Source organism: Erpetoichthys calabaricus, chromosome 3, assembly GCF_900747795.2.
Source record: "Erpetoichthys calabaricus chromosome 3, fErpCal1.3, whole genome shotgun sequence".
NCBI classification, from domain to species: Eukaryota; Metazoa; Chordata; class Cladistia; order Polypteriformes; family Polypteridae; genus Erpetoichthys; species Erpetoichthys calabaricus.
Genome location: NC_041396.2, coordinates 173,069,132 through 173,096,433, shown reverse-complemented (window position 1 = coordinate 173,096,433; position 27,302 = coordinate 173,069,132). Strand labels below are relative to the sequence as shown.

The following is a 27,302-nucleotide window of genomic DNA, read 5'->3' as shown; positions in this document are numbered from 1 at the left end:
ACTAAAAAGAAAAAAAGTTAAAAAGAGAGAATACCTCTGACTTGACCGCCAAATTCACAGTGAGGAATTATGCAGATGTATGCCTGTTGGTATAAAGGATGCCCAGTAGTGTCTCTTCACACACTTTTACCCTAAGTTCTTGTCTATAAGCCGGACTCATGTATTAGCCGGAGACCAAAAAATCATACGAATTTTTAAAATAAAATCGTATCATAGATAAGCCGGACTCATGGATAAGCCGAACGTACTATAACCTATAACTAATAGAAGGGAGGGAGGTCAGTGGTCTCACTCGCGCCCATTTAATTTCTTTAAGGGGGGAGAGAGTGTGAGATATTGCCGTCTCTCTCACTCCCCGCATGGCGCGGTTGGAGCGGCCGGAGCGCGTTCTTTCTGCTCTGGGCGTCGCCGAGTCAACACGAGCGCGTAGCGGGCATTTAAATTGTGATTTTATATGTAAGCATATTTAAATATATATCGCGGATTTCTGCGGACAATGGGTCTTTTAATTTCTGGTACATGCTTCCTCAGTTGGTTTGCCCAGTTGATTTCATACAAGGGACGCTATTGGCAGATGGCTGAGAAGCTACCCGGCTTACTGTTCTCTCTCTCTTGCGCTGACTATCTGTGATCCTGACGTATGGGGATTGAGCAGGGGGGCTGTTTGCACACCTAGACGATACGGACGCTCGTCTAAAAATGCTGAAAGATTATCTTCACGTTGCTATCTTTTGTAAAGCTGATTCCTGAAAAGACATGCTGCACAGTGCTTCGCATACTTAAAAGCTCGAAGGGCACGTATTGATTTTTGACTGAAAAACAAACTCCCTCTCTTTCTCTTTGTCTGCTCCTGACGGAGGGGGTGTGAGCTGCTGCCTTCAACAGCTTTGTGCCGCGGTGCTTCGCATACTTAAAAGCCAAACAGACATATTGATTTGTTTGCTTCACTCCTTTGAAGAGGAAGATATGTTTGCATTCTTTTAATTGTGAGACGGAACTGTCATCTCTGTCTTGTCATGGAGCACAGTTTAAACTTTTGAAAAAGAGACAAATGTTTGTTTGCAGTGTTTGAATAACGTTCCTGTCTCTCTACAACCTCCTGTGTTTCTGCGCAAATCTGTGACCCAAGCATGACAATATAAAAATAACCATATAAACATATGGTTTCTACTTCGCGGATATTCTTATTTCGCGGGTGGCTCTGGAACGCAACCCCCGCGATGGATGTATAAGCCGGACTTATGTATAAGCCGATATTCTATTTTTTCATTTTCACAACTTTTTTCCTTAGATAAGCCGCGGCTTATTGACAAGAACTTAGGGTACTAAATAATTCATTGGCTGAAAGTCCCTAGTGTTAGTGTGTCAGAGAGAGAGAGGGGATGTGCACCATTGTTCGTAAAGGCACTCAGTTTTGTTTTAATTCTCCCTTTGCTGCTACCTTCAGGTGGTCCATATTATGTCCTATAACTGAGTTTGCCCTTTTAATTAGCTTGCTGATTTAGTGGGTCTCTCTTGAAGTAATTCCCAGCACACTGAAATACAAAACTGCACTGGCAATTACGGTGAAGTAAAAGATGTGAAGGTTGTAGCTTACATTAAAGGAATGCAGTCTCTTAAGACAAAAAAGCCTGTTCTGCCCTTTCTTATTAAGTTCCTTTGTGTCACGATACCAGTCCAACTTGTCATTGATGTGGACCCCCTAAATACCTGCAGGAGTATGCCATCTCAACATCCGTTCCCTGAATAGTAACCAGACTTTATAATAACAAGTCCCTTGATTTTGCTGATGTTACAATGCAGACAGTTCTCTTTGCACCAAGAAACAAACGTTTCCACCTGACCCTAATACTCTGTCTCATCCCCTTTATCAGTACATCCCACAAATCTCGAATCATCTGAGAATTTCTACAAGTTACATGACCTAGGGCCTCATGTATAAACGGTGCATACGCACAAAAATGTTGCGTACTCCCGCTTCCAACTCAAATTGCGATGTATAAAACCTAAACTTGGCATAAAGCCATGCACATTTTCACGTTAGCCCAAACCCTGGCATGCACAAGTTCTCCTGTCAGTTTTGCAGACTAGTGGCACCCAGCGTCAAAGCAGTGCTACTGTTCCTGTGTGGTTTCCCTTTCTTTTTTAGATCCACATCCCTGATGCGGCTTTATCATATACACTGAAATTAACAGCATATTGTTTATTAGTTTAAGGCATCTGATTGTAATTAACCTGTAACAATATAATGGTCCACGGTATAGCCAAACTATTCCAAATACCATAGCTACTTTAGTGTTGTTACTCTCACTGCACCTTCTTCTTCTTTCAGCTGCTCCCATTAAGGGTTGCCACAGCAGATCATCTTTTTCCATATTACTCTCACTGCACCACTTGGAGTATTTATATGATAGTATCTAAGTGTGGAATCATAGCTCTACGGCAGCTGATTGGAAAGAGAATTATCGGTATACAGCTACAAGCACATGCTGCCTCAGCCATGCTGCCTATTTGAACTGCTCTCACACGGCAAACACTTCAGAGCCTTTCCTGTACTGACCGTGCGGTTCAGAAACAGTTTCATCCCAAGAACTATAAACGCACTATAAACGTGCTCCTTGTAGAACTGTTTGTACTTATTAGTGCAATTACTTCATTGTAAACTTGCGATACAGTTATAATATTGCACAACCTGAACCACTTTAGCACGTATTTACATATGATGATGATATCATTTTTAAGGTGAAATGCAATAAAATATGTTTATTACATTATACAGATAAAACATTAACTTCATTTAAATAAACTATATTGTTAATAATTAAACATGTGAGGACAAGGTGTTGCAGCGCTAGCTAGTTTAGGGATTGTTCGTGCCTCGCGCTGTATTCTTGCTGGGGCTGGCGCGACACTGGAAGGATAGATGGATAGAATAATTAAACATGTACTATGAAGATATTTCAGTGTTCCTTAAAAGTTTTGAAGAATCACTGTTCTAAGGTTACAGATGGCTTAACATCTATTACAGAGCTGATTGTGTGGCGATTGGTTATTTGGAGAAAGAAAAGGAAGGACAGTAATTGGAGGTTAGTAAGTTTGAAAGAGACAGTACTGCTGAAATAAATTATTTCATCGAAGTTCACGCAGCAAGCATCTTGTGGGAGGCACATAGATGAACACATGCAGAACAAAGCATTTAACGTTCTACTTTAGTTACGATGGTATTTGAGAAACTAGTAAATTAAACAATTTTAAGATGAAGTTTATGATGTTCTAAGTGGAAGTTTCGAGATTAAAGTTGACATTTCGAGCTTTTTTCCCACTGTGTACCTATTTTTTTCTTTTCTCTGTACCCTAATAAGCTTTCATATGACACTCAGACGGTAGGCTACGACTCGCCTTTTCACAGCGACTTTGATACTGTATCTGACAACTTCTTTTTTATTTCGGGCACTGTGCGACTTAGTGAACTTGAGCTTTCGAGTTCCTCCAACACTATGTCACTCGATCAACTTCCTTTTTTTGTTTATACCACTGTTTAAACCAACAAATAGTACATTTTTCCTTGCCTCCACTTGGTATTCGCTGACATGTTTCTATTTCCCCCCGTACTTTTGCCATTGCCTTTTCACAGAACGCTGCTATATTGATTTGCATATTGAAAGAGGTGTCATTCTGGGAGGAGTTTGTGAGTGGCGGCAGGCGCGAGACCTATGTCTCTGTTTTTTTTTTTGTTTTTTTATGACATCATAGACCATAAGGTGCATACTAATTCAGCGTGAGCAGGAACACTCAATAAAACTGAATAAAGAAAAAAATCAAGTGACCGTGAGATACAAAGAAGGCAGATTCACCGGCGTTTGTGTGTCAGCTTTTATCCCTCCAGATCAGAGAATGTCCAGTTCCATTGCCTCCAAACACCACTCACATCTACAGTTACTCCCAGTTTCAAATAAAAACTAACAGCGTCAGATCCCTGAGTGGGAGGCGGTAATATGTATTGCGATCGTGGCTGAGAGAATAAAAGTGAAAAAAAACAGTAACTTTCACAAGTCCTGTAACTGTACACCGTCCGTTACAGATGCAAACCAAATGTATGTGTGTACTGTATAATATTAACAATAAGAGCAGCTCACTACTGAAAAGGGCAAATACAGGAGGCAGACGGGATCGAACCAGGGACTCTTAATTACAAGTCAGCAAATCTTACCGCTACGCCACGGAAGCTGTTGCCTTACCCTTGAACCTTTTGTGAAAGTGTTTATTTGATCTTTGGACTTCAGGCTTCACACATTATATAGTTTATGTCAACATTTTGTCATTTACTACTAAAATATGACAAACGTTTCTGTTTTAACAATGTGTTTACACAGATTATTATAGAAATGGAACACACATGAAATGCATGTGTTCCAAATAACGATCAATTGCTATAAGACTAATGAAAGTGAATCATAGAACGTATGAGAACATGAGGGCAACCATTAAGAAGGATATCGGAGGCTAAAAGACAGTTGGAGAGGAATATAGCAGATAAGGCAAAAGAAGACCCTAAGAGATTCTTACAGTATTTTAGTCGTAAAAACTGTCAAGGAGAAGGTCAAGTGCATCAGAAATAGTAAAGGGGAATTAAAAGATACAGACAATGAAATAGCGGATGCCCTAAACATACATTTTTCTGAGGTGTTCAGAGGTGAGTAAGTGGATAACCTCCCAGAGGTAAATGGGACTACTAAGGAGGTACTGAGGGATTTGGAAATTGTGCAGGGAGAAGTCATACTCAGATTAAATAGGCCGAAATCAAACAAATCACCAGGACCAGATAATATTTACCCTCGAGTTCTTAAGGAGGCTAGCGAGTACATATATAAACCCTTGACACATATTTTTAGGATGTCACTGTGCACTGGAGAGATTCCAAAAGACTGGAAAATGGCAAATATCATCCCATTATATAAAGAGGGTGACTAGGCAGATCCAAGCAACTATAGGCCAGTAAGCTTAACATGCATCACAGGAAAGTTAATGGAGGGAATTATTAAGAATACGATTCAGCAACACATGGCAAGTACAGGAGTTATTCTGAACAGTCAGCATGGGTTCAGAAGAGGGAGTTTGTGCTTTACTAACATGCTGGAATTCTGTGAGGAGGCAACAAAAGGATATGATCAAAGTGGTGCATATACAGTAATATTATTTATCTTGAATTTCAGAAAGCATTTGATAAGGTGCCACATGAGAGGTTGGGCATCAAACTAAAAGAAGTGGGAGTTCAGGGTGATGTTTTTAGATGGGTGCAGAATTGGCTCAGACACTGAAAGCAGAGGGTGATGGTGTGAGGAACCTCAGAATTGGCTGATGTTAAGAGTGGTGTTCCACAGGGGTCAGTGCTAGTGCTGCTGCTATTTTTAATATATATAAATGATTTAGATAGGAATATAAGTAACAAGCTGGTTAAGTTTGCAGATGATACCAAGACAGGTGGATTAGCAGATAATTTGAAATCAGTTATATCTTTACAGATGGATTTGGATAGCATACAGGCTTGAGCAGATACTGTATGTGGCAGATGAAATTTAATGTCAATAAATGTAAAGTATTACACATAGGAAGTAAAAATGTTAGGTTTGAATATACAATGGGAGGTCTGAAAATCAAGAGTACTCCTTATGAGAAGGATTTAGGAGTCATAGTGGACTCTAAGCTATCAACTTCCAGACAATGTTCAGAAGCTATTAAGAAAGCAAACAGCAAATATAGTACGATGTGTGGAGTACAAGTCCAAGGAAGTTATGCTCAACCTTTATAATGCACTGGTGAGGCCTCATCTTGAGTACTTTGTGCAGTTTTGGTCTCCAGGCTACAAAAAGGACATAGCAGCACTAGAAAAGGTACAGAGAAGAGCGACTAGGCTGATTCCAGGGCTACTGGGTTGAATTATGAGGAAAGATTAAAAGAGCTGAGCCTTTTCAGTTTAAGCAAAAGAAGATTAGATTAAGATGTGACATGATTGAAGTGCTTAAAATTATGAAGGGAATCAGTATAGTGGGTCGAGACTTTTATTTTAAAATGAGTTAATCAAGGACACATGGACACAGTTGTAAACTTGTTAAGGATAAATTTCGCACAAACATTAGGAAGCTTTTCTTTACACAAAGAACGATAGACACTTGGAATATTTTTTATATTTAAGTGATAAAGAAACAGCCACCATACATGTAGACCCAAAAAAAGAATTAAAATGCTGATGAACAGATCCCAAACACCTCTACAAATTATTTAATAATAATAATTTCTTCATAATAATAATAATAAGTTCTTCACATTCTATTAAATACAGCTGCCATTGGAGATAATCGGGTCCTATTGAGGCACACCACCCAAGTTACTCTTAATATATTGTTCACAAATTAATTCATTTATCTAAACACATAACCAACCATTAAAAGCACAACACTAGCCTAAGACTATAAATGTGCAACCACCACTACATGGCCAGAATGAGCACTTTGCTTACAGTAAACATGTCTTCTCAAATTTACGTAGTTAGCATTTTGAAGACATGCTGCATGTAACAGTTCCTTTATCTTAAGTTCTGTAACTGATAAATTTCACTTGCAATTTCTGGTCCCTTATTAAAAGAAAAAGAAGTATAATAATCAGGATCTACTACACTACTAGCTATTCTCTGTATTTGCCTCTGATAATTAGTTTTGAATCTCTCACACCTCTGTCAGCCCTGGGTTACATTCATTTATTTCAATGAATAAAGTACTACAATTTTCTGATTGTGGTTTTTTTTTAATGAACTACACATTTAGAGAAAGAATTGACTTAATCTGAACAGGTTTCTCAAATTAAATTAAGCAATGTCAGTTTTTGTTTCATACTTTAGTGAAGCATATCGGCTATTAATGTACTTTCTAAGTTGGCTTGTAGTTCATTTACAGTTAATGCACAATAATTACTGCTGTGTTGCTGTGTGTATGCTATTATAATTGCATCATCTTGTTGGTCAGTATCATCATTCGGTATGAAGTTGGAATCAAAAGTGTTAATCCTGCTAAAAACATTTTTTTTTCAATAAATACTGTATAGCACAACAAAGCAAGAGAACCCTGAAAGCAAATTTAGGATATCAATCAAAAATGCTTTTAAAATTGAAAATACAATGAGGTTAAACATGACCTTACGTTCTGTATTCATTGAAACTGTGAATAGGAAAAAGATGTTTATGTTTGTTTTCCTCTTTTCCATTATCCAAGTTATTTTAAAAAAGACCTGAGGTTGAGACATCATCTCTAACCTTATTTTCTTTTGAAAACATATAGTTGCTAATATTGAGATTTATTTGCCTGAATATAGAAAAGTTATATGTCTTTTCATTTTTCATGCTTGCTGAAATGATTCCGGCTTTGAAGCTGTAGAATTTTTGTTTATTGGAATTTTATTGGCTTTACTGTATGGATCTATGGCTTGTTGTAGCTAGTATTTTTTCCTAACCCTTGAACTTTTCACTCTAGCACAATAATTTGAGATGTGTTTTAAAGGATTATAGTGTGGATATAATTTTAGAGAGTAGCCTAAAGGTGTTACTGTATATGTTTTCTTAAGATTTACCAGCACAGAGAAATTGCTTTCAGGTATTTGTTTAATAAAATTGGTGACACAGAGTATTTTAGATGTTATTGTCTCTTCTGCGTTGCTCTAGCACATTGAAGTAATAGAATAATACAATATTACAAAGCATTCTCAAACTCTGTTAATCCAATTCTGGCTTCTGTGGGAGATGAGGTATTTTCCTGGCAGCATTGGGCACAAGGCAGGAAGTATCCCTCTATCTTTTGCTGAGCACACTAAGGCACACACAATATATTGCATTGAACCTTGTGAGTTGCTATAAGATGACCATCTCCATAAAGTATTTGGTTGGTGTTTAGACAGTTCGCAGTTAATTGTTTGCCTAGCTACCATTACTCTTCAATACTCTGGAATTTTGAAAAGTTCATTTTGGTGCAAGGTCAATGCTTTCACTGTGTGCAGTTTTATAATAATGGAAATTTAGTCCTAGTGATGGTCAGTGGTTCCTTGTGGTGATATTAATTTAATTGCTTGCTGTTTTAAGTAGCCATCTCAAAAAATCTTTAACTACTGTATACTCATTTATGGTGGCCTTTCTGTATTTTGGCTGCAAACCCAGAAACACTGACTTTACTATAGTCATACCTGGAGCACACACTGAGATTCATGTTCAATGTTAATTTCTATATTTAGTTACGTGAAAGAATAGATGAGAAACTTTTTCAGGGTGCAATTCCAAATTTGATGTCATCTGATAGAGATAGAGTTCATCGAGTCACACCAGTTTGAGCTGTATTCTCCTTCAAAGCTTTTATAATAACTCTTCAATTTAATTCATTCACCTGTTTTCAAAACTGAATAATCCAGTTCAGGTGTCCATGGAAACCAGAGAACAGGTTTCTGTCCAAGCAGTACAGGATGCTGTGCAAGATCCAGCCTGGGTTACATCTCTAGTCCGTCACAGGATATACACACATATATAGGGCTAATGGGGAATGCCCAGTTAACTTTCACACATATTATGAAATGTTAGCAGTAAGCACTTTAGAATTGTATTGTCAAAGCAAAGATTGTACAGTTGGCTCTAAACCTAACTAGATACTTAATAATTAGATTCATATACATTACTCTTCTTGTTTTTTGTTATGATTCTTGCTGCAGAATCATGAATTAACTGTGGAGTGGTAATAAAATGATTTCAAAAGCCTGAGAATGAAACATAATAGTCAATTCTGCTTTATACAAATGAATAAACTGACTTTTCATGTTCCTGCATATTAAGAAACTGCCTAAATATTGCAATATTTGTAAGCTGGAGAAAGCAGATCTCAGGTAGTATGGATCTGTGACTCGAGTATCACTTTCAGATTTCTAGAATCACTTTCAGTTTCAATGTCACTACCTGAAGACAAATTTATTTTATCATCACTGCTGATGAGAGGCGTTTCTTATGAGATACCATTATGAGGCTAGGAGAAGACGCATCTACACTGTTGCCCAGGTTACACCTGGAACAGTGGCGACTGCTCTAAGACTACAAGGGAAGCTCCGCTTCCTCTACTATGTCAGAAAATAAATGCTCATATATGCACTGTCGTATTTATATTGGTTTTAATAACAGTGCGCTAGAACACGTTCAACTTCATGACTAGCTTGTTCAGAATCAGGTATTTATTGTAGATTGTTTGACGCGATTTTCTTGTCATACATTTCCGTGCAGCACAACGCGTTAAATTCTCCTGAAGCCCAGCTTCACTGGAGCTTTTTTCACTGCAGAAAAGCTGGACGGTAATTGGATAAATGCACGAAAATCGACACTTCCAGGGAAGCTCAGCTTCTTTGGGAGTGAATGGAGGAGTTGGCGGGCCAGGATGCGGGGCTGCTGCATGATGATTGGAGGAGCTGTTTAAAGGGCGGAACCCCTTTTTTTTTTCTTTTTTTTTTTTTTTATTAATTTTTATTGTAATCATTCCATACAAATAGATCAATTTATAACCAAACAAATTAAAGACAAATCAGACCCCACCCCAGAGAAGGAGAGCTTAGCTAAAGGAGAATTGCTTAGGGCTTTTTAATAAGACAACAATAAGCAAAGGAAAGGAAGAAATAAATATATATGTAAATAAGAGACGGAGAAGGGAATTAAATGCGGTAATAGTTATTTCTCTTATTCTAAAATAATATTGATCAGATCCTGCCAGGTTTTGAAAAAATTTTGTACAGATCCTCTAACTGAGAATTTGATTTTTTCCAATTTGGAACCCCTTTTTTGATTGACAGCATGTCTTAAGTATAAATCAGCACTACAGAGATTCGAGTTCAGTCCCATGCAGATTTGCAGGTGAAGTCGTACGACAAACTGCTGCACTCTGTATTGTTTGCTGGTGATATAAACCATTTTTGTTTGTACAAATCATTCTTTAAATAATAAAAGAAAAACATATTATAGCGTTCTTGACTTTGCTCCTTGTTTCAGCATTGTAAAGTTAGTTCGTTCATATAATTAAAGTAGCTCGTCGAAGGGGAAACTAGCCAGCTAGCAAGCTGTACATAATGGCAGACGCAGACGGTGCTAATATTGTTGACCTGCTTTTGGCAAAACCATTTAGTAGTCTTCCTTACGAGGAGAGACTCAGAATTAAACGGCAGGGCAGACCAACGCCCAAGATTGATCTGATGCAAAAATCAGGAAAAAATAACAGGTCTTTTCAGCTCTCCTGGTATGACAAGGTGAACTGGCTGACTGGAAGTGCTGTGACAAAGAAAATGTACTGTTGGCCATGCCTCTTGACGAAACCTTCTCAGGGAATGGGATGTGTTTGGTCAAACATGGGTTTTGGGGATCTGGGTAACTTTGACAGGGCATACAAAAGGCATGAAAAGTGCAAAGAACATGTGAGTTCATGTGCAAGGTTAAGTTGTCTGGGCAGGGTCAGGGTTGAACATGCAATCAATGAAGGTCTTCGCATTCAGGTGGCAAAACATAATGAAACAGTAAAAAAAAACAGGGCCTTCCTAAACCGTCTAATTGATGTGACTTCCTTGCTTGGCCGTCAGGAGCTGGCATTCAGGGGGCATGATGAGAGTAGTGAATCAGCAAATAAGGGGAATTACAGGGAATTTACAGAAACATTAGCTAAATATGACTCTGCCTTGGCCACACAATTTCAGTCATCAGCTGTGTTTCCTGGTATGTCCCACTCAATCCAAAATGACTTGATCTCTGCTCTCGCAGCCACTGTTTCTGATCATATAAAAGGTGAAATTCAGACTTCTCCTTTTTTTGCATAGCAGGTGGATGAAGAACTGACATATCTTGCCATGCCCAACTGTCTGTCATTGTTAGATATGTGGATAGTGCAGGTAAAATTCAAGAGTGCTTCATTGGATTTTTGGATGTGTCAGGGGGTCGAGATGCTCAGTCTGTGTTTGAAGTTTTAAACGAGAACATGCAGGGCTACAGTTTTAGAGAAAAACTTGTGGCACAAACCTACGATGGGGCTGCTGTCTTTGCTTCATCTCTCAATGGCCTACAGGCCAAAGTTAAAGTAATAGCCCCTAGTGCAGTGTTTGTGCATTGCTATGCACACAGACTGAACCTGGTGTTGTCCCAGGGTGCTAAATGCTTGCCTGAGTCAAGAATATTTTTGCATCTCTCTCTGGGTTCACCACATTTTTTTCAAAGTCCACAAAAAGGATGTCTTTTCTTGAGTCTGCAGGGTCTTCAAGATTGCCCAGAAACACTCCTACTCGATGGAATTTCACATCACGGATAGTGAGCACTGTGGCAAACAATTATGATGGCCTCCTGCAGACTTTTGACAAGATTACCCAGGATGAGATCATGGATGATGACACATTAGATGCTGCCAAAGGCTTCATAATGAAACTGGAGGATTTTGAGTTTGTGTTCATGTAGTACACATATGAACAAATATTCTCTGAGACAGATGTTGTCTTTGATATTGTCCAGCAAAGGGCTACGGATGTTCTTTACTGCAAAAAAAGAATTGGGTCTCTCCTTGCTTTTGTCAAGGAGAAGAGGTCAGAGAAGGCTTATCAAGCAGTTTATGCAAAAGCAGCAAATTTCACATCAGACCCTCGAGATGAACCTATTAGAAAGCGCCGTCTGTCACAATTACAGGATCCCCAGGACCGCTACAGAAATTTGTACATGGCCATACTAGACAATCTCATGGAGCAGATTTCTCAGCGTTTTTCAAATTTGGAAAGCATGAGCTTCTTAGAATTAGTCAATCCAGGGAAATTTGATGAAATGAGACAAGTGTTTCCAGAGGAGGCATTTGAAAGTGTGCTGAAAAGTTATGGCCATTTCTTTGACTCAGGGAGACTGAGATCTGAACTTCAAGTAGTATATTCAGATCATGACTTACAGGGGAGCAAGGGTAAGCTGTGTGATTTCTTGGTGTTTTTTAAAGACATGGAGTTGGATAGTGCAATGCCTCAGCTATACAAGCTGTTGTCGTTAGTGGCAACAATTGGCGCTACATCAGCAGGTGTAGAGAGGAGCTTCTCCTGTTTAAAACGGGTCAAGTCATACACCCGCAACATGATGGGCCAAGATCGTTTGAGCAACCTTGCTCTCCTGGCCATTGAGAGGAAACTGGTTAAGTCCCTGGAAAAGACGGCCAATTGGTACGACAGGGTCACAGACCATTTTCTGCAAAAGGAACAGAAGGCAGAATTTACGTACAAATAACATAATGAATTTTATGATGAAGGCCTAATATGAGCTTCCCCTGTTTCAAAAGCTAGCAGCCGCCACTGACCTGGAAATAATGCTGATAGCACTTTTACAGCCCGAGTAAACCTCAGGTGTTACATGAGACACATCTATACCATTGCCGAGTGACACTCAGGAGTAAGGCTTTTAGCACTGTTTTTACAACCCAGGTGACGCTCGGGTCTAACGCTATTAAGATTAGATAATAAGTATGTTGTTTAATAACCTATTTGTGTGTTATGAATCTCCAGGTCAACACCCTTCAGCTAAATGGTTTATGAAATATATTCCCTTATTGAACATTTGAAATAATCTTGAATTAGTCGGAATTAGAGATACAGCAGTAAGACTCGGGCCTTTCTACAGTTCTACAACATACACTTATCTTCAGTTGCTGACATGTAGCAGTTGCGTTTAACAATTTTCAAAAATGAGTCTTTACACTTCCTTGTCAGACAAAAAGAAAATGTTTTAAAATGAGGATATAAAGCTCTCTCACTCGGGCAGAGATTTAAAACATGGATCAAGCAAGTGTAGTGCTCACATGCAGAAACTGAGTAAATGTTGACCAGTCGGGGTATATGTTGTTGAATTCAGATGCAATGGCAGATTTGTCATCTTTCACAATTGCTGAATCAGAGTCATTCTGCTTCATGGATACCAGGATTGTGTGCTTCCATGGCATTATCTTTGAAACTGTTGGCAGCTGTCCAGTGCTCAGCAGAGTTGTCACCGTTTTCAGTGGTTTGAGATCCTGAACCATGTCCTAAGCAATTTTTACATTTTCATCAGACAGAGTAACAATGTCCTAAGACAGGGTTTATACTTCACGCAACGCGTGAGCCTGCGGACACTACTGCTACGCAAGCTGTGTACTGTTTATTCTTGCGCACGTACCAGGTGGCAGTGTGAGATATCATCACTGTGAGAAAACATTTGGCTTTCCTGTGTTGTGAATTGCCTCAAACATCCATTAAATTCCAAGGACACCTAGCCACAATATCTCTGAAAAGGAAGGATATTTAATGATTACTTCCATCAATCCAGGGATGCGCCTATCCATTCCAGCATGAATCGGGCATGAGGCAGAAACAATCCCTGGACGGGGCTCATCTCATCATCTCAGCTCATCGCAAGGTGAATACAAGCACACACACACTACCGTCATTTTAGCATCACCAAATCCCCTAACCTGAATATCCTTGGATGGAAACCACAGCACCCTGTGAAAATCCACCAGGAAAACATGCAAGATCCAGGCAGGGCACACCAGGGCCTCCCTGTGAGACAGCAGCACTACCGCTCCGCCACTGTGCCGTCCACATATGTGTAATTATTAACAGTATTCATTATTTAAATGAAGTTAACGATTTATCTATAAAATGTAATATACATACTTTAATGCATTTCATCATGAAAGTGATTCCAGTATAAATGTAAGGATTCTAAATGTGCAGAGAGCTGAAACATCATACATTTAATGTGTTTTGTGTAGCAATTGCTGAATGCCGCAGCTGTCAGTTCAGGAGGAAGCCCCAGAAGCACGTAGTGATAACAACTGGGTCGGTTTTAAGATGAAGTTTACGACAGTCTACTTTAATGATAAAACAAACTGTGGGATGAAAGAGGACATTTCAAGATTAAAAGTCGAAATGTCCGCTTTAATCACAAAATAAACCTTTTCACTGTGTCACTGATTTTTTTCCTTGTGGAGCAAATACGCTGCCATCCATTCTGATACTTTTGTGAAGGTGCAAAAAAAAGACAGCACAGAAGATGGTATGTGAGACCTTTAAAATGTATTGTGTCATTACATTGGGGAATATGCGACACTTGAATATAAAAGCACCACAAATGCATTTGTATGTTGGCATTTTGCTTCACCACATTGAACCATACATCAAACATCAAAGCTCACACATCAATCCTGTAGGATCCTCAAAGTGGCTTACTGTCACATGTAGGTAGTAAACAGAGACTCTGACATTACTTTCCTACTTGATCACACTATGCCCCCCAATTTATTTGCTGGTACTGCAAGTTACGCATACGTCACATTATTTTCTGAGGATGCGTCAAATGAACGCTGGGAACGCATAGCAGACATGCGCGTACGCATTCTGAACGTGAAATATAAACTGGCACTAAATGTTCCTCTTAATACTCCTGTCTGTAAGTGCTGAAAGGCAGTAGTCTGCTGTTCAAGGTGTAGCGCCAGAGCATGTCATGGCTTGAGTTCCACCTAGCGGGAGCATCCTTAATAAGTTTGTGTGCAGGAAATTGGAGCATCTCTTGTTTTTCCTTTATTACTGATACAACAGTGGTGCTGTGATGGAAAAAAGTGACCACTTTTCTCACTCTGTCTAAAAGCCTAGCTATCTGGCTAGTGCCCATTCCCTTTTGTTATGCCAGGATAACTATATGTGAAAAGCATCAAATGTGTGGTTAAAATCCAGCCGCTTCAACTGAATTCACAATGCGCTTGCCATTATCTGTTGTCACGGCAATGGTGACATTTGGACTGTCGATTTTCCTATAGTATACTTGACAGTTTATATGAATTTCATAGAAAGAGTATGTCTGGAGAACAGGGTTTACTATTACCCAGCTCTCAGTAATGTAGTGTGCCATGATTGTGATTAAGCTCTGTTTTGCATGGAAGGTCTACCCATCTGTAGTTAAGGCAATGAATTTTGCATTGCTGAAATTCTCCAGCAAATAGATTTTACTTTGTTATAAAGTTTAGGCAACACATTTTGACTGAAACACGGTCGACTCTGCTGCACACTGAGCAAATACTTAAGCACAATTTTTTTTTTGGTAACTTCTTTTTTCACTTTTGCATTGGATACCTTGCATTTTCATCATCATTGCAGTTAGGTGCAGTAGAGAGAAAAGTTTTTGTTTAAGAGAATGTCACTGTAGTATAGATTTCTGAACAAGCCCTGCTCATGAAACAGCACAGATTTCGACGATTGATTGAAATTCCTGACAGACATTAAACATCAATTCGCCAGTGCTATGCTCCCATACACTGAATCTCTTAAGGATCAATCAGTGCATGAAGCAGACATTGCTGATGGATTAATTAAGTCCAGTGCCTCCTCCTCCATTTTCCAACGCCATCTGTCAGCCATGCAGGATAGGTGATGTCAAGACCTTTCAAGTATCCGGGTTTTCTGACAGCAGTGACTAAAGTTTTCTTTTCTTTTTTTTTTCATTAGCCCAACAGATCACATAATTCTAGGAAATGACTAGCAAGAAAAATGTGTTTTTTTGCATATTATCAATTGATTTTTTCTGTACTGCATTTTATGGGTTATTTCATGGTTATTGTGTTATGGAAAGTGCATATTGTCAAAAATAGTGTTTTGTTATAAAGAATTCCATGAATAAAAGTGTGTTTTGAGCAATCTCTACCAAATGATTACAGTTTTTGTAGTTGCTGGAACTTAACCCTACCTCCCATTTCCCACAGGTTCAATGCATTAACTTTTACGATTTCAACTTTTGCGTCATTTCTTAGGGGAGCAATCCCTGCAAAATTTGAAGATTGGCAGTTTACAAAATGTACCACTTGCTTTACCTTTAAATAGAGTCATTTCATGATTTGCATGTGTTATAGTGTTAATTGTGAAATACAAGATGAATTTGGCAACACAATGATAGCTCAACAGGCAGCAGCTAAAGCGGTGGCATCGAGGTGGGAGGGGTGTCGCGGTTCAGAGACCGTGGATGTTTGAATCAAATTTTCGGCCTTGATTTCACTTAGTTTATGGGTGACATCAGGGTAAACGATTTCTCAGATTTGTTGTGTTATAGCAATACTTAATTTCTCAGCAGCTTTCATATGGCTTTGCTTTTTTATTCAGTTCTTTATCGACTCACTGTTTGAATCCGTAAGAAATCCACACATGATTTGAGTGCCAAAGGTGCTGATTTCAGCTGAGGGAGGACACACCATTTTATGCAGTCCTACCTGCATCTGGACCTTTCTCATTCTATGCGAGGTAGTAAAATGCTTTTTCCATTGAAAGCCTTAATAGGTGACATATCATAGATCTGACACTGAAAACGTAGATAAGTAAAAATCAACATATAGTGATTGAGCAGAGAAAAGCCAAGCAAAATGACACCTTTTATTGGCTAATTAAAAAGATTACAATATGCAAGCTTTCGAGGAAACTCAGGCCCCTTCTTCAGGCAAGATGATTGAGCAGGATAGAGATTCACAAGATCGATCTTGATATTGAATTGTTTAAATGAAAAATAACGATTAATCGGAATATCAATATTTTTACAATATTTTATAGTCTATATACCAGTATTGCTTTCTACACAATTAGCTCCAAATAAAACGCTTTCTGTGTTGGTTTTTTTTTTTGGGAAATGGAAGGATTAGTAATTTGCATTCATTTACTGACACAACTGAAGACAATTCATGTAACTGAGATTTTTTTTTTTTAATGTTGATTCATAAAAAAAAAAAAACAACCACTAAATATTTAACAATCCACGATGGGCGTGTTGTTGAACTGGTGTCCTATCCAAGACTGTTTCCTGCTTTCTGCTCAGTTCTACCATGATAGGCTCCGACACCACAAGATCCTGAATTGAATTAAGCAAGCATGGCAATATATGGTTTACATTTTTACAACAAGCAGGTATTCTTTGGTGGATAAGGTAAAAATAAAAAATATATATTATTTTTTAATATGTCCTAATGAAGTGCAGTATGAAATTGTTATTTTTATTCAGTCACCCGTCTTGCTGAACCACTCTTAGATGATAAATACCTTCTGAAGAGGATGTTTCCTGGTTGAAGTGCAGTTTTGTAGGTTGTTAAGAATTGACCTTTTAGCATTTTTAGGAAATTTGTCACTTTAAGTAAATTTAGCTGATCAGCCTAAAGACAACGAGGCTTTAAGGTTTTTAGCTACTAATGTCACTTAGTGGTGATAAAATTGGTAAAATGTTTTATATTAACTTTTTTTTTTTTTGTATCAATTCTTGATTATTTTTTTTTTTCGTAATCTGAAAAAAGAAATTAATGGTAAATTGACTTGCCATTATACCAATGTAGAGCGTTATATGCAGAACAATATTACATAAAACTGAAAATGTTTAATAATCCAACACAATGCAGTACTACAAAATGATTGTACTTCATTAAGGATAATTAATTTTCAGCCGTGTCTCTAGAGGCCCATGCCCTAAAAAAAAATGTGCCCTTTAGTAATAATCCACAACATCATAAGAACAAACTATCTCTTGCAGATTTGTACTATGTAAAGTCATTATGTATGATTTCCTGATATATTCTGCAAAATCTTCTTTGGCTAGGTGACAAAAGACCTGAAGCAGTATGACAACAAGATCATTGAATGCACATTTTCTAACAACACCTGGGTTTTCATGAGACAGAGGATAGACAAGAGCTTCCCCAACTCCTATGACACAGCTATGGGTAAGCTACAAGCTTTATAAATAGTTTAAGACCATTCTGGTTAAAGCAGTCGTTTATGGGCTGCTTGGTTATGTTTATGCAGGCATATGTTGTTTTCTTGTTTCTATGAATATTAATGTATTGACTCTTCAATCTGATGCAATTGATTTTTGTTATTATCACTTAATCTGAAGCTTATTCAGGTAAATGCACAAAGGAATAATGTATCATATCTCTTATATAATAAACTTTATATAATACAGCAGCCTGCTTTTACCTCATTAAATAATTTTGAAAAATTATTATTTAATCTATTGATTATTGTGACAACATACTGTTTGAACATTCATTTTGAAAGCTTTATTCTGTTACAAGGAGTATTACAAGTATTTCTTGTTGGCGGCCTCTACTAATTAACGTTAGTCAGAAGCCTGTCAAGCTGAGTCCCATCCTGCTTGAATCAGCATCTAAGCAGCTGGCTCTTTTGAGTCCCCTGTGGTTCCAATAAATGAACAGCTGAATGATGAAAACAGAGGGACAAAATTTTGCCAAATGGTGACATGGTTTTTCATTATGCCACTTGCATTATCAGGTTTTTATTTTTTTTACAAAGAAGATACAACGTTGTTAAGTTTACTGACAAAACTGATGCACTCAGTATTAACATAATGTCATTTTTTCAGAAAAGGCACATATACCAGACTGTTTTTCTAATTAGCTGCTAACTTTACCTTTACATTCCACTGGTCGTAGAGAAAAGCCAAGCAAAATGATACCTTTTATTGGCTAACTAAAAAGATTACAATATGCAAGCTTTCGAGGCAACTCAGGCCCCTTCTTCAGGCAAGATGTAATACAGAGACTGAAGTTCCCTATGTTTATATACACGCTCTAGGACAAAAAACAACATTGGTAAATCTTTAAATGAGAAATTTTAAATGTAAAAAATGAATAGATTCATTCAGGCTAGGGTTAATTTAACAGGAGAGAAAAGAACAATGTATTGTCAAGATCTCTGGATAAGATAACTGTCCAACAAAGTCTTTTGAAGTTTGTAATGAGTTTTTCAAAACAATGTGGGTCTGTAGACAGGTTATCTGTCATTCTGAGAGATGTAAACAATCCTCATATCTGGCCATAAAACTCTTGTCTTTATTCAATCCATGTTGTAAAGTATTAAATTTTAACATGAGTTTAACTTCCCATTCTTTTCTCTCTTGCTGTGTTTTGAAGTTGCCCATAAGCACTGTGACCTTAAAGTCCTTCTCACAGTGTCCATGGCTGTTGAAGTGGGCTGCTACAGGAACATCTGTGTTGCCATGTTTAATGTGGAACCTGTGTAAATTCATTCTCTGGCGGAATGTTTGTCCAGTTTCTCCCACATAGAGTGCAGTGTCAGGACATTTCATGCAGAAAATTAGGTAGACTACATTAGATGATCTGCAGGAAAATGATCCCTTTATGTGATGTTCAAGTCGGTAGTGTGGTATAAGTATACGGTCTGTATCATAGATGTGGGCACATGTTTTGCATCTTTTCTGTAGGCATGGAGATGTGCCATTTTCTGTTGGTTCACTTAGGGAGCTTCGGACAATTAGTTGTTGAAGGTTTGGTGGTTGTCTGTATGCCAGGAGGGGAGGTTCAGGAAATACATTTTTCAGTGTTTGGTCACTGTTTAGTATTGGCTGAAGTTCTTTTATAATTTTTCGAAGTGTTTCAAGATGTGGGTTGTAGGTGACAACAAGGGGGATGTGGTTCTTTTTGTCTTTGTTTTTATATTCCAGAAGGTTGTCTCTGGGTATGGCAGTAGCTCTTGTTATTTGAGTGTCTGTTGTTTTGGGGGTGTAACCTTGTCTAATGAAATCTTGTCTGAGCTCCTGCAGTTGTTGATCCCGGTCTGTCAGGTCTGAGCAAATACGATTGTACCGTATTGCTTGGCTGAAAATAATGGAGCGCCTTATATGCTTGGGGTGGAAGCTATTACTTTTCAGGTAGGTCCGTCTGTCTGTCAGTTTGTGAAAAACAGAAGTTACAAGGGTGTTGTCTTTCAGTTGAACGGTGGTGTCAAGGAAGCTAACTTCTGTTTTTGAGTAATTCAGCTTCCGCTTTATGTTGGGGTGAAAACAATTATATTCATTATGAAAATGGAGGAGGTCCTTCTCACTGGCAGTCCAGATTATGAAGATGTCATCTATGTAACGGAGATACAACATTGGTTTTATGATGCACATTGACATGAAATCCTCCTCCAATTTTGCCATAAATAGGTTTGCATAGTGAGGTGCAAACCGACAGCCCATTGCAGTCCCCATTTGTTGCAAGTAGCAATCTTGTCCAAAAGAGATTAGGTTATGTGTCAGAGTGAATTTTATCATTTCTATTACTGACTTTGTGGGTAAATCATGTTGTTTGAGGTACATTTCACATGCCAATATGCCATCATCATGGGGGATGTTAGTGTAAAGTGCCTCAACATCCATTGTGGCCAGTAAGGTTCCCTAAGGTAAGGGGCCTAAAGCAGACAGTTTTTTTAAGAAGTCAGTGGTGTCCTGGATGTAGCTGGTTGTATTATGGGTGAGGGGTTTAAGGATGTGCTCCACCCAACCTGAAATATTTTCTGTAAGGGAGTCATTTCCTGAGATTATAGGCCTTCCTGGGTTCCCTTCTTTGTGGATTTTAGGAAGCATGTAGAAGTAACCCATTTTGGGGTTCTCAGGAATTAAACTGTTTACATGATCCCTGATGTCAAGAGGAAAGCTACTTACTATCTTTTTAGTTCCTTTTTGTAGAGATCTGTTGGGTCTTCTTGCAGTTTGTAATAATGCATAGTATTGGACAATTGTCTTTGTGCCTCCTGTATGTAATCTGATGTGTTCATGATGACTAAAACACCCCCTTTGTCTGCTGGTTTGATAATGATTTCTGTATTTTCCCTTAGTGAATGTATGGCTCTCCGCTGATCCCCAGTAATGTTTTCTATCCGATTTTGTTACCTGTTTAAGATTCCTGTTTTCACTCTCTGTCGGAAGCAGTCTATATAATTATCCAGGGTAGAGTTTCTGCCAGCTTCTGGTGTCCATGTGGATTTATTGGTGGGGTTGTTGTAACTGCTTGTTGTTGGTTCCTGTGTATTACTGTTTTCTTTCTTGTGGAAAAATTCTTTTAGTCTGAGTTTTCTGAAGAATTCTTCCATATCACTGCAGAGTCTGATGTTGTCAATGGGCTTTGCAAGACAATATGAGATGTCCCTTTGTAAGTACTGAAATCTCTGCTTCATTTGGTGTGTATGAGGAGAGATTAACAATGTAGGTCTGTTGCTCTTTGTTTTTTGCTATTAAGTGTCCAGCTTTCTCTCGTAGTCTATGCAGCTTTTTCTTTTTGTTGACAAGGAGTTTCTGGAGTCTTTTGTAATAGCGATGGAGCTCCTTTACCATCTCCTGCCTGTCATTAACAAGGAGCAGGATGAGGTCTTGGATCTCTCTTTGCGTGTTCTTCTTGATGTTGTAGAAAATTTGGATTAAGCGGTTTCTTATCCTTGCAGATGTCCTAAAACAAAGTTGCTCTGCAAACCGAGTATTATAAGTGTGAATGGTTGGATTCCTTATCATGATGCCTTTCGGGATAAGATTTTCCTTTTTGCATTTCATTAAGAAGAAGATGTCACTGTCCATGTGTGCCAGTTTCTTCCACCGGATCTTCAGTTCCATGTAGGATCGGTACATTTCGGTGTCTTGTATATCTGTAGTACTAGGGTGTTGTACCGTGTTAGCAATTATGAATGTAGAGAAAAGCCAAGCAAAATGACACCTTTTATTGGCTAACTAAAAAGATTACAATATGCAAGCTTTCTAGGCAACTCAGGCCCCCTTCTTCAGGCAAGATGTAATACAGAGACTGAAGTTCCCTATGTTTATATACACACTCTAGGACAAAAAACAACATTGGTAAATCTTTAAATGAGAAATTTTAAATGTAAAAAATTAATAGATTCATTCAGGCTAGGGTTAATTTAACAAGAGAGAAAAGAACAATGTATTGTCAACATCTCTGGATAAGATAACTGTCCAACAAAGTCTTTTGAAGTTTGTAATGAGTTTTTTCAAAACAATGTGGATCTGTAGACATTCCACTGGTCTTATTTTGCTGAAAATCACATTTGTATTAATTTCACATTTCGTAAATGAATACATTCAGGTTTCTCCCATTGTAACTGTCTCTCCTCGATCCTATTCCAGTACAATACTGGCATATAAAGGGTCTATTAGGGTGATATAATATATTCTCCACCTTTTCCTGCACCTGAAAAGGACTATAACTATGAGCTTTTCCACTTAAAATTGTGGCCTCTCTGATAGCAAGGACTTGCCCTCTGGCTCAAACTCTCATTTATGGTACTGCTGGATACAGAAACTGATGCTAGTCAAATTGATGCCATTTTTACATTGGGCCTTGAGATGTATTTGAGATATCAGAAGGTCTTCAATGTCATGCATGGTCAGGCATGGTTCCGTATATCTAAAAGACACAAGAGTTAGATTCTGTTTTTGAAGGCTTGCTAGGTCAGAGAGGTATTGCTGAAACTTTTTAGCCTCCCAACTCTGTGGAGAACAGGGTTATTAGGATCTGAAGAAATTGCTGCCACGCCATTGAACTGTAAGTATCATAAAAACACAAACTAAAAGGTAAAATAAATGAATGGTGAACTTGTTGATAAGGCTGTCTTTGGAATTAATGACTCTAAGGCCATGTTCAGTGAGTGAATCTGAAAAGAACTGACTTGCACAGTGGTGATAGACTACACCGAGAAACAAGATGGCATGTGAAACAAATTACCCTTTCCATGTACTGTACGTCTCCAAGCTGATAGCTGTCAACTATGGACAGTGAAACACCCCTCTTCAATGCAAACCTCACGTGTTGTGCTGTCAAACTCACAGCAAAGTTGCAAATGGGATGCCTATTGATTATGTTTTAATTCTTCCTAAACTGCAGGTTAACAGCCTCCCTGTTGAGGCGAGTACCTAGATGAATCTGAACTCTAGCAATACGTGCCTAAGTGATCCACCCTTGCATTTCCAACCCAGTCCTCTGTCCAGTATTACCTACTGGCAGAGCAGTGTTAATGATTGACCCTATAAGATGTCAGGTTAGCAACTATACTGTGACTGTAGACAGTTTAGTTAGCAATTCTATACACCTGGCAATGCAGTGACCACCTTCATATGACAGTAATTGCTCCAAACATTTTCCCTTGGTCTGCTGTCCATCCCAAAATATTGCTGAGCTTGGAGAACAGAACTGCTTATTTTGAGCTAACTGCTAACCAATCTCTACTTTTTGTATGTTATTTAATTCCTGTCTTTGTAGCAGGCTATTTTTTCCCATTTATGCACACCTTTTTTAACTGTAAAGTACTGCAACACACTACACAGTTTTATTTTTACTATCAACTTTAATTTTTCTCTGAAATGGGGTGAAAAAATGTATTTTTAAATGTTTTCTGTTTTTGAAAATATTGACTTTATAATCATTGTATATACAAAATATAAAAATGTTTTAATATGCCCAGTTGCCCTGTTAAATGTGATTGTATTTAAGAAATCTTTAGCTTAAATATATCTGACGATTATAAATTTATGACACATCTGTTCTGGCTTTTGCACTTCTTTATGTAGCACTTAATGAGATTTTTTGTGCAGTGTTTGGCTACAAAAATGTTTCATTTCTTTTAACGTTATTGCCAGTGTACAATGTTTCTGTCACATGAATCCAGTGTCCTGGGTTTTAATCAAGCACCCAGGCATTGTCAATGTCTAGTTTGCATGTTCTCCTGGTGGCATGTTGAGGTACACCTCTAAAGATATGCTGGTTGGTTCCTTGGCTATTACAGATTATCCCATATTTTTGGGTCTGTACATGTGTATACTCCGCAGTGGACTGCTGCCTACATTATGTCTAGTGCCATCAGGACAGCTCCTACTCCTTGACTCTAAATTGGATTAAACAGATTCAGGAATATATTATGTATCTAATACTGTTGCCCAGAAAATAATAAAAGAATAATAATAATAATTCATACATTTTCTGAACCCACTACTGTATCTTATAAATATGTCCTCATTAATGCTGCTGCTTCACATCTTCAGAGTTCTGGTTCTAATTTATTTCTACATACTGCCTGTGTGGTGTTTGTACACATGTTTGAGTCTAAATGAGTTTTCTTCTAAATTTTCATTTGATCAATTGGACTGGTATCTGTTTATCTGTATGTGCCGTGCAGGGCACAAGCAACCTGTTCCAGGTTGGTTTTATCTTTGTTTCCTGCTTTTGGAGTAATCTTGCCCAGAAAATAAATGCAGTAACTAATGTTTGCTGAAAAAGAAAAACAAGGTTGTATGACGGATTGGAACAATCATTTCTTGACACTGTTTTAAAGAGAATGAAAACAATCATAAAGAAATGATCAACTCTTTAATTAATCAATTTAATATCTCAGTCGTGGGATCTAATATTTTTTGATACGGTACATGGATTTAATCCATAGTGTATGTACAGTAACTTCAGTAGGAATTTATTAATTATTTCTCCCACACCCTACAAATATGTTTATAATATCCAAGGTTTGTTACTGTTTGCAGCTGTCAATTCTGTAATGAATAAAGGTTAAGACAATAGATTTATGGAACTATTAAGTTTGGCTGAATTATACTCAAACATCCAGCTGCTGTCATTTTAATATCCTCTGGTTTATTTATATTTATATATATATATATATATATATATAGATAGATAGATATATATATAGATATATATAGACAGATATATATATATATAGATATATATAGACAGATATATATATATATATATATATATATATATATATATATATATATATACACACATAAAGTGTGGTCCTGATCTAATTATGCAACTGTTCGACTGACAAAACCGTCTCCCCACCATTTTGGAATGCAGGGCAGGGTGCCATCTATCGGCAACAAAAAGAATTTTAAGTGAAATCTCTATGTGCAGGGCAGGTGCTGTGAATTCTCTATGTAATCAACTTAAGTTAAGTTTTTATTAAGAAGAAAAGTAAACCTTTTTAAACTGAGGGAAAATATACCAATAATTATTTGTTAAGGATCTCTTTGTATACCACGTTGTCAGTTCGGCCCTCCGGTTGTAATATCACCAAGCTGTGCCCTGAGCTTAATCCTGAGTATGCAACGTATAGTTGGCCATGTGAAAAGCAATCTTGCCTCAAATCAATGCCAACCTTTTGTAGGGTCTGTCCCTGAGACTTATTAATTGTCATTGCGAAGCAGAGCCTTACTGGAAATTGGAGGCGTTTGAATTGAAGTGGGTTTCATTGATAACTTCGCATGCAGCTTTTGAGAGTTTAAACATTCATAAACATCAAAGTGTCCACTACCCAAATTGTCACCTGTGAATCTAAGATGTTTAAGGGGCATTGGCGGTTGTCCAAAGGTGTAAAATATTTGGCCATTTTGGTACACTTGAAAGCGACAACCAAACAATTCAGCGGCAGCCATCAACTCACATGCAGAACCATAGGTGAAGGGCTTAAGCATTTCACTCTTATAGTGCTCCTATGTAGGATAATTATCTCCTGTACCGTCATCAGTCCACACCTTGAACCTGTCCCAGTCATTCAATACATAAGACACAAAGTTCCTCTGGATATCACGAGTGAGCCTGATATGGCCGTGCAATATGTAACACAGAGAATGGAAAAGGCCGTCGCCATCTCCGGGCATGGAAACCACTCGGTAAGTGACAGTTCTTTGATCGATGGTGATCACCTCGATAGACATGTTAATGGGGATACCTGAACAGTGTAAACTAAGTCTAAAATACCTACACAATAACTATAATCATAATAAACAAACAATAAAACAGCGTAGAAGCCGTGGATGAAATAAAAAGGCTGCAGTTATCAGCAGGGAGACGTGTATACCGTGGCGAAGCAAGGAAGGGAAATAAGAGACCGGAGTGACGGACGGCGTTATATAGGCAGGCAGCCATCTACGTGGGAGGCGTGGGGATGGGGGACCCAACGCCGCCTCACAATCGACCGAGCTGCAGGCTATGGACGTATATATGTACGTAAGTAGGATTCAGTTAGCGTTGTACGTAGCATCTGTTTGAGAGTTTGATTAAATCTCTCGACTAGACCAATGGTTTGAGGATGATATACCAAGGCCTTAAATGTTTTATTTTTAGTAACTTAGCTGTCTCCCTGAACGTCTCCAAGGTAAAAGGCGTCCCTTAATTTCTTTATGCATGCTGTCTCATAGCCTTTGATGTTGCTGAGCGCAATGGAACAGCTTTGGGGTATTGGGTAGCATAATCTACCAGGACCATTATATATTTATGTCCCCTGGCCGAGGGCTCTAGGGGTCCCACCAGGTCAACCCCGATTCTCTCAAAGGGGACGTCAGTTAAGGGTAATGGGACTAAAGGAGCACGGTCCCTCCTAGGAATCTGCTGCAATTGACATTCCAGACAGGACATGCAAAAGCGTTGGACCTCCTCATTATTTCTGGGCCAAAAAAATCGGAGCTTAATCCGCTGTAGTGTTTTTTCGGGGCCCAGATGGGCTCCCAGGAGGTGGGTGTGAGCCAGCTCATAAACTTGTCGCGGTTGAGTCCATGGAACTAACAACAGGTACCGTACCTCCCCCTCATGTTCTGCCACCTAATACAAAAGGTCATTATTTAACACAAAGTAGGGACCCTGTGGCATGGGCTGTCATGTGCATTGGCCATCTATCACAACTACTGCATTTTTTGCAAATTTAAGGGAGCCACCATTCCACTACTCCCTTTTAAATGAAGCTGGGGTCTGCCTGAATTGAAACTGCAGACAGGTGAGAGGATCAGATTTGACCTCAAGAGGCGTGGTTTCATCCCGAGCCGGAGCAGCGCCTGAAGATGACATATTGTGCTGCGACGGCCTGGCTGTCTCCAGATCATCGTTGTCTCTCTTGCATGGAGAAAGTTGAGGACGCTGTTTCTGCGTCCATGACAAGACCTAGTGGGATTACCGAGTGTTATGCCGCGGTTATTGTCTGACCACTCTCTACACAGTATCATTGGGAATGGAGGATTTTTGAGTACTGCCACCACCATTTTTCTGAAGACGGCATTGTGGCAGATGTAACAGATAGTGGACTCCGTGAATACAGGTTAGACTGGTCTTAACTTTTAGCCATTGTTGCAGCAACACTAGATGGCGAGCAAAAATGGAAATGTTACTGCCAGAATCAAACAAAGAAGCAACCTTGTGTCCATTGACTAGCGCTATATGCTCCCGTATGCAAAAATTCCAGAGGATTAGTGAGCGTGCAGTGCCCCCCCACCCTCCTCCCTCCGTTTCTCTCCACAGACCCCTTTTTCACCTCGCAGAGCCCTTCCCTGCTTATCAAGGTTCACCAAAGCATGCTTAGCAATGTAGGAATGGGACACAAAATCAGGGACACAAATCTGTCCAGGTTAACAGGGATTCTTC

The 27,302-nt window shown here is 38.6% G+C and overlaps 1 protein-coding gene across 1 annotated transcript in view; it reads left to right on the top strand.

Moving 5' to 3' along the window:
- rngtt (RNA guanylyltransferase and 5'-phosphatase) overlaps positions 1 to 27,302 on the top strand; it is a 947,965-nt gene that overhangs the window by 907,902 nt on the left and 12,761 nt on the right. Inside the window, 1 exon segment of the mRNA XM_028797536.2 lies at positions 17,669 to 17,792. Within this exon segment, the coding sequence (XP_028653369.1) occupies positions 17,669 to 17,792 (124 nt within the window).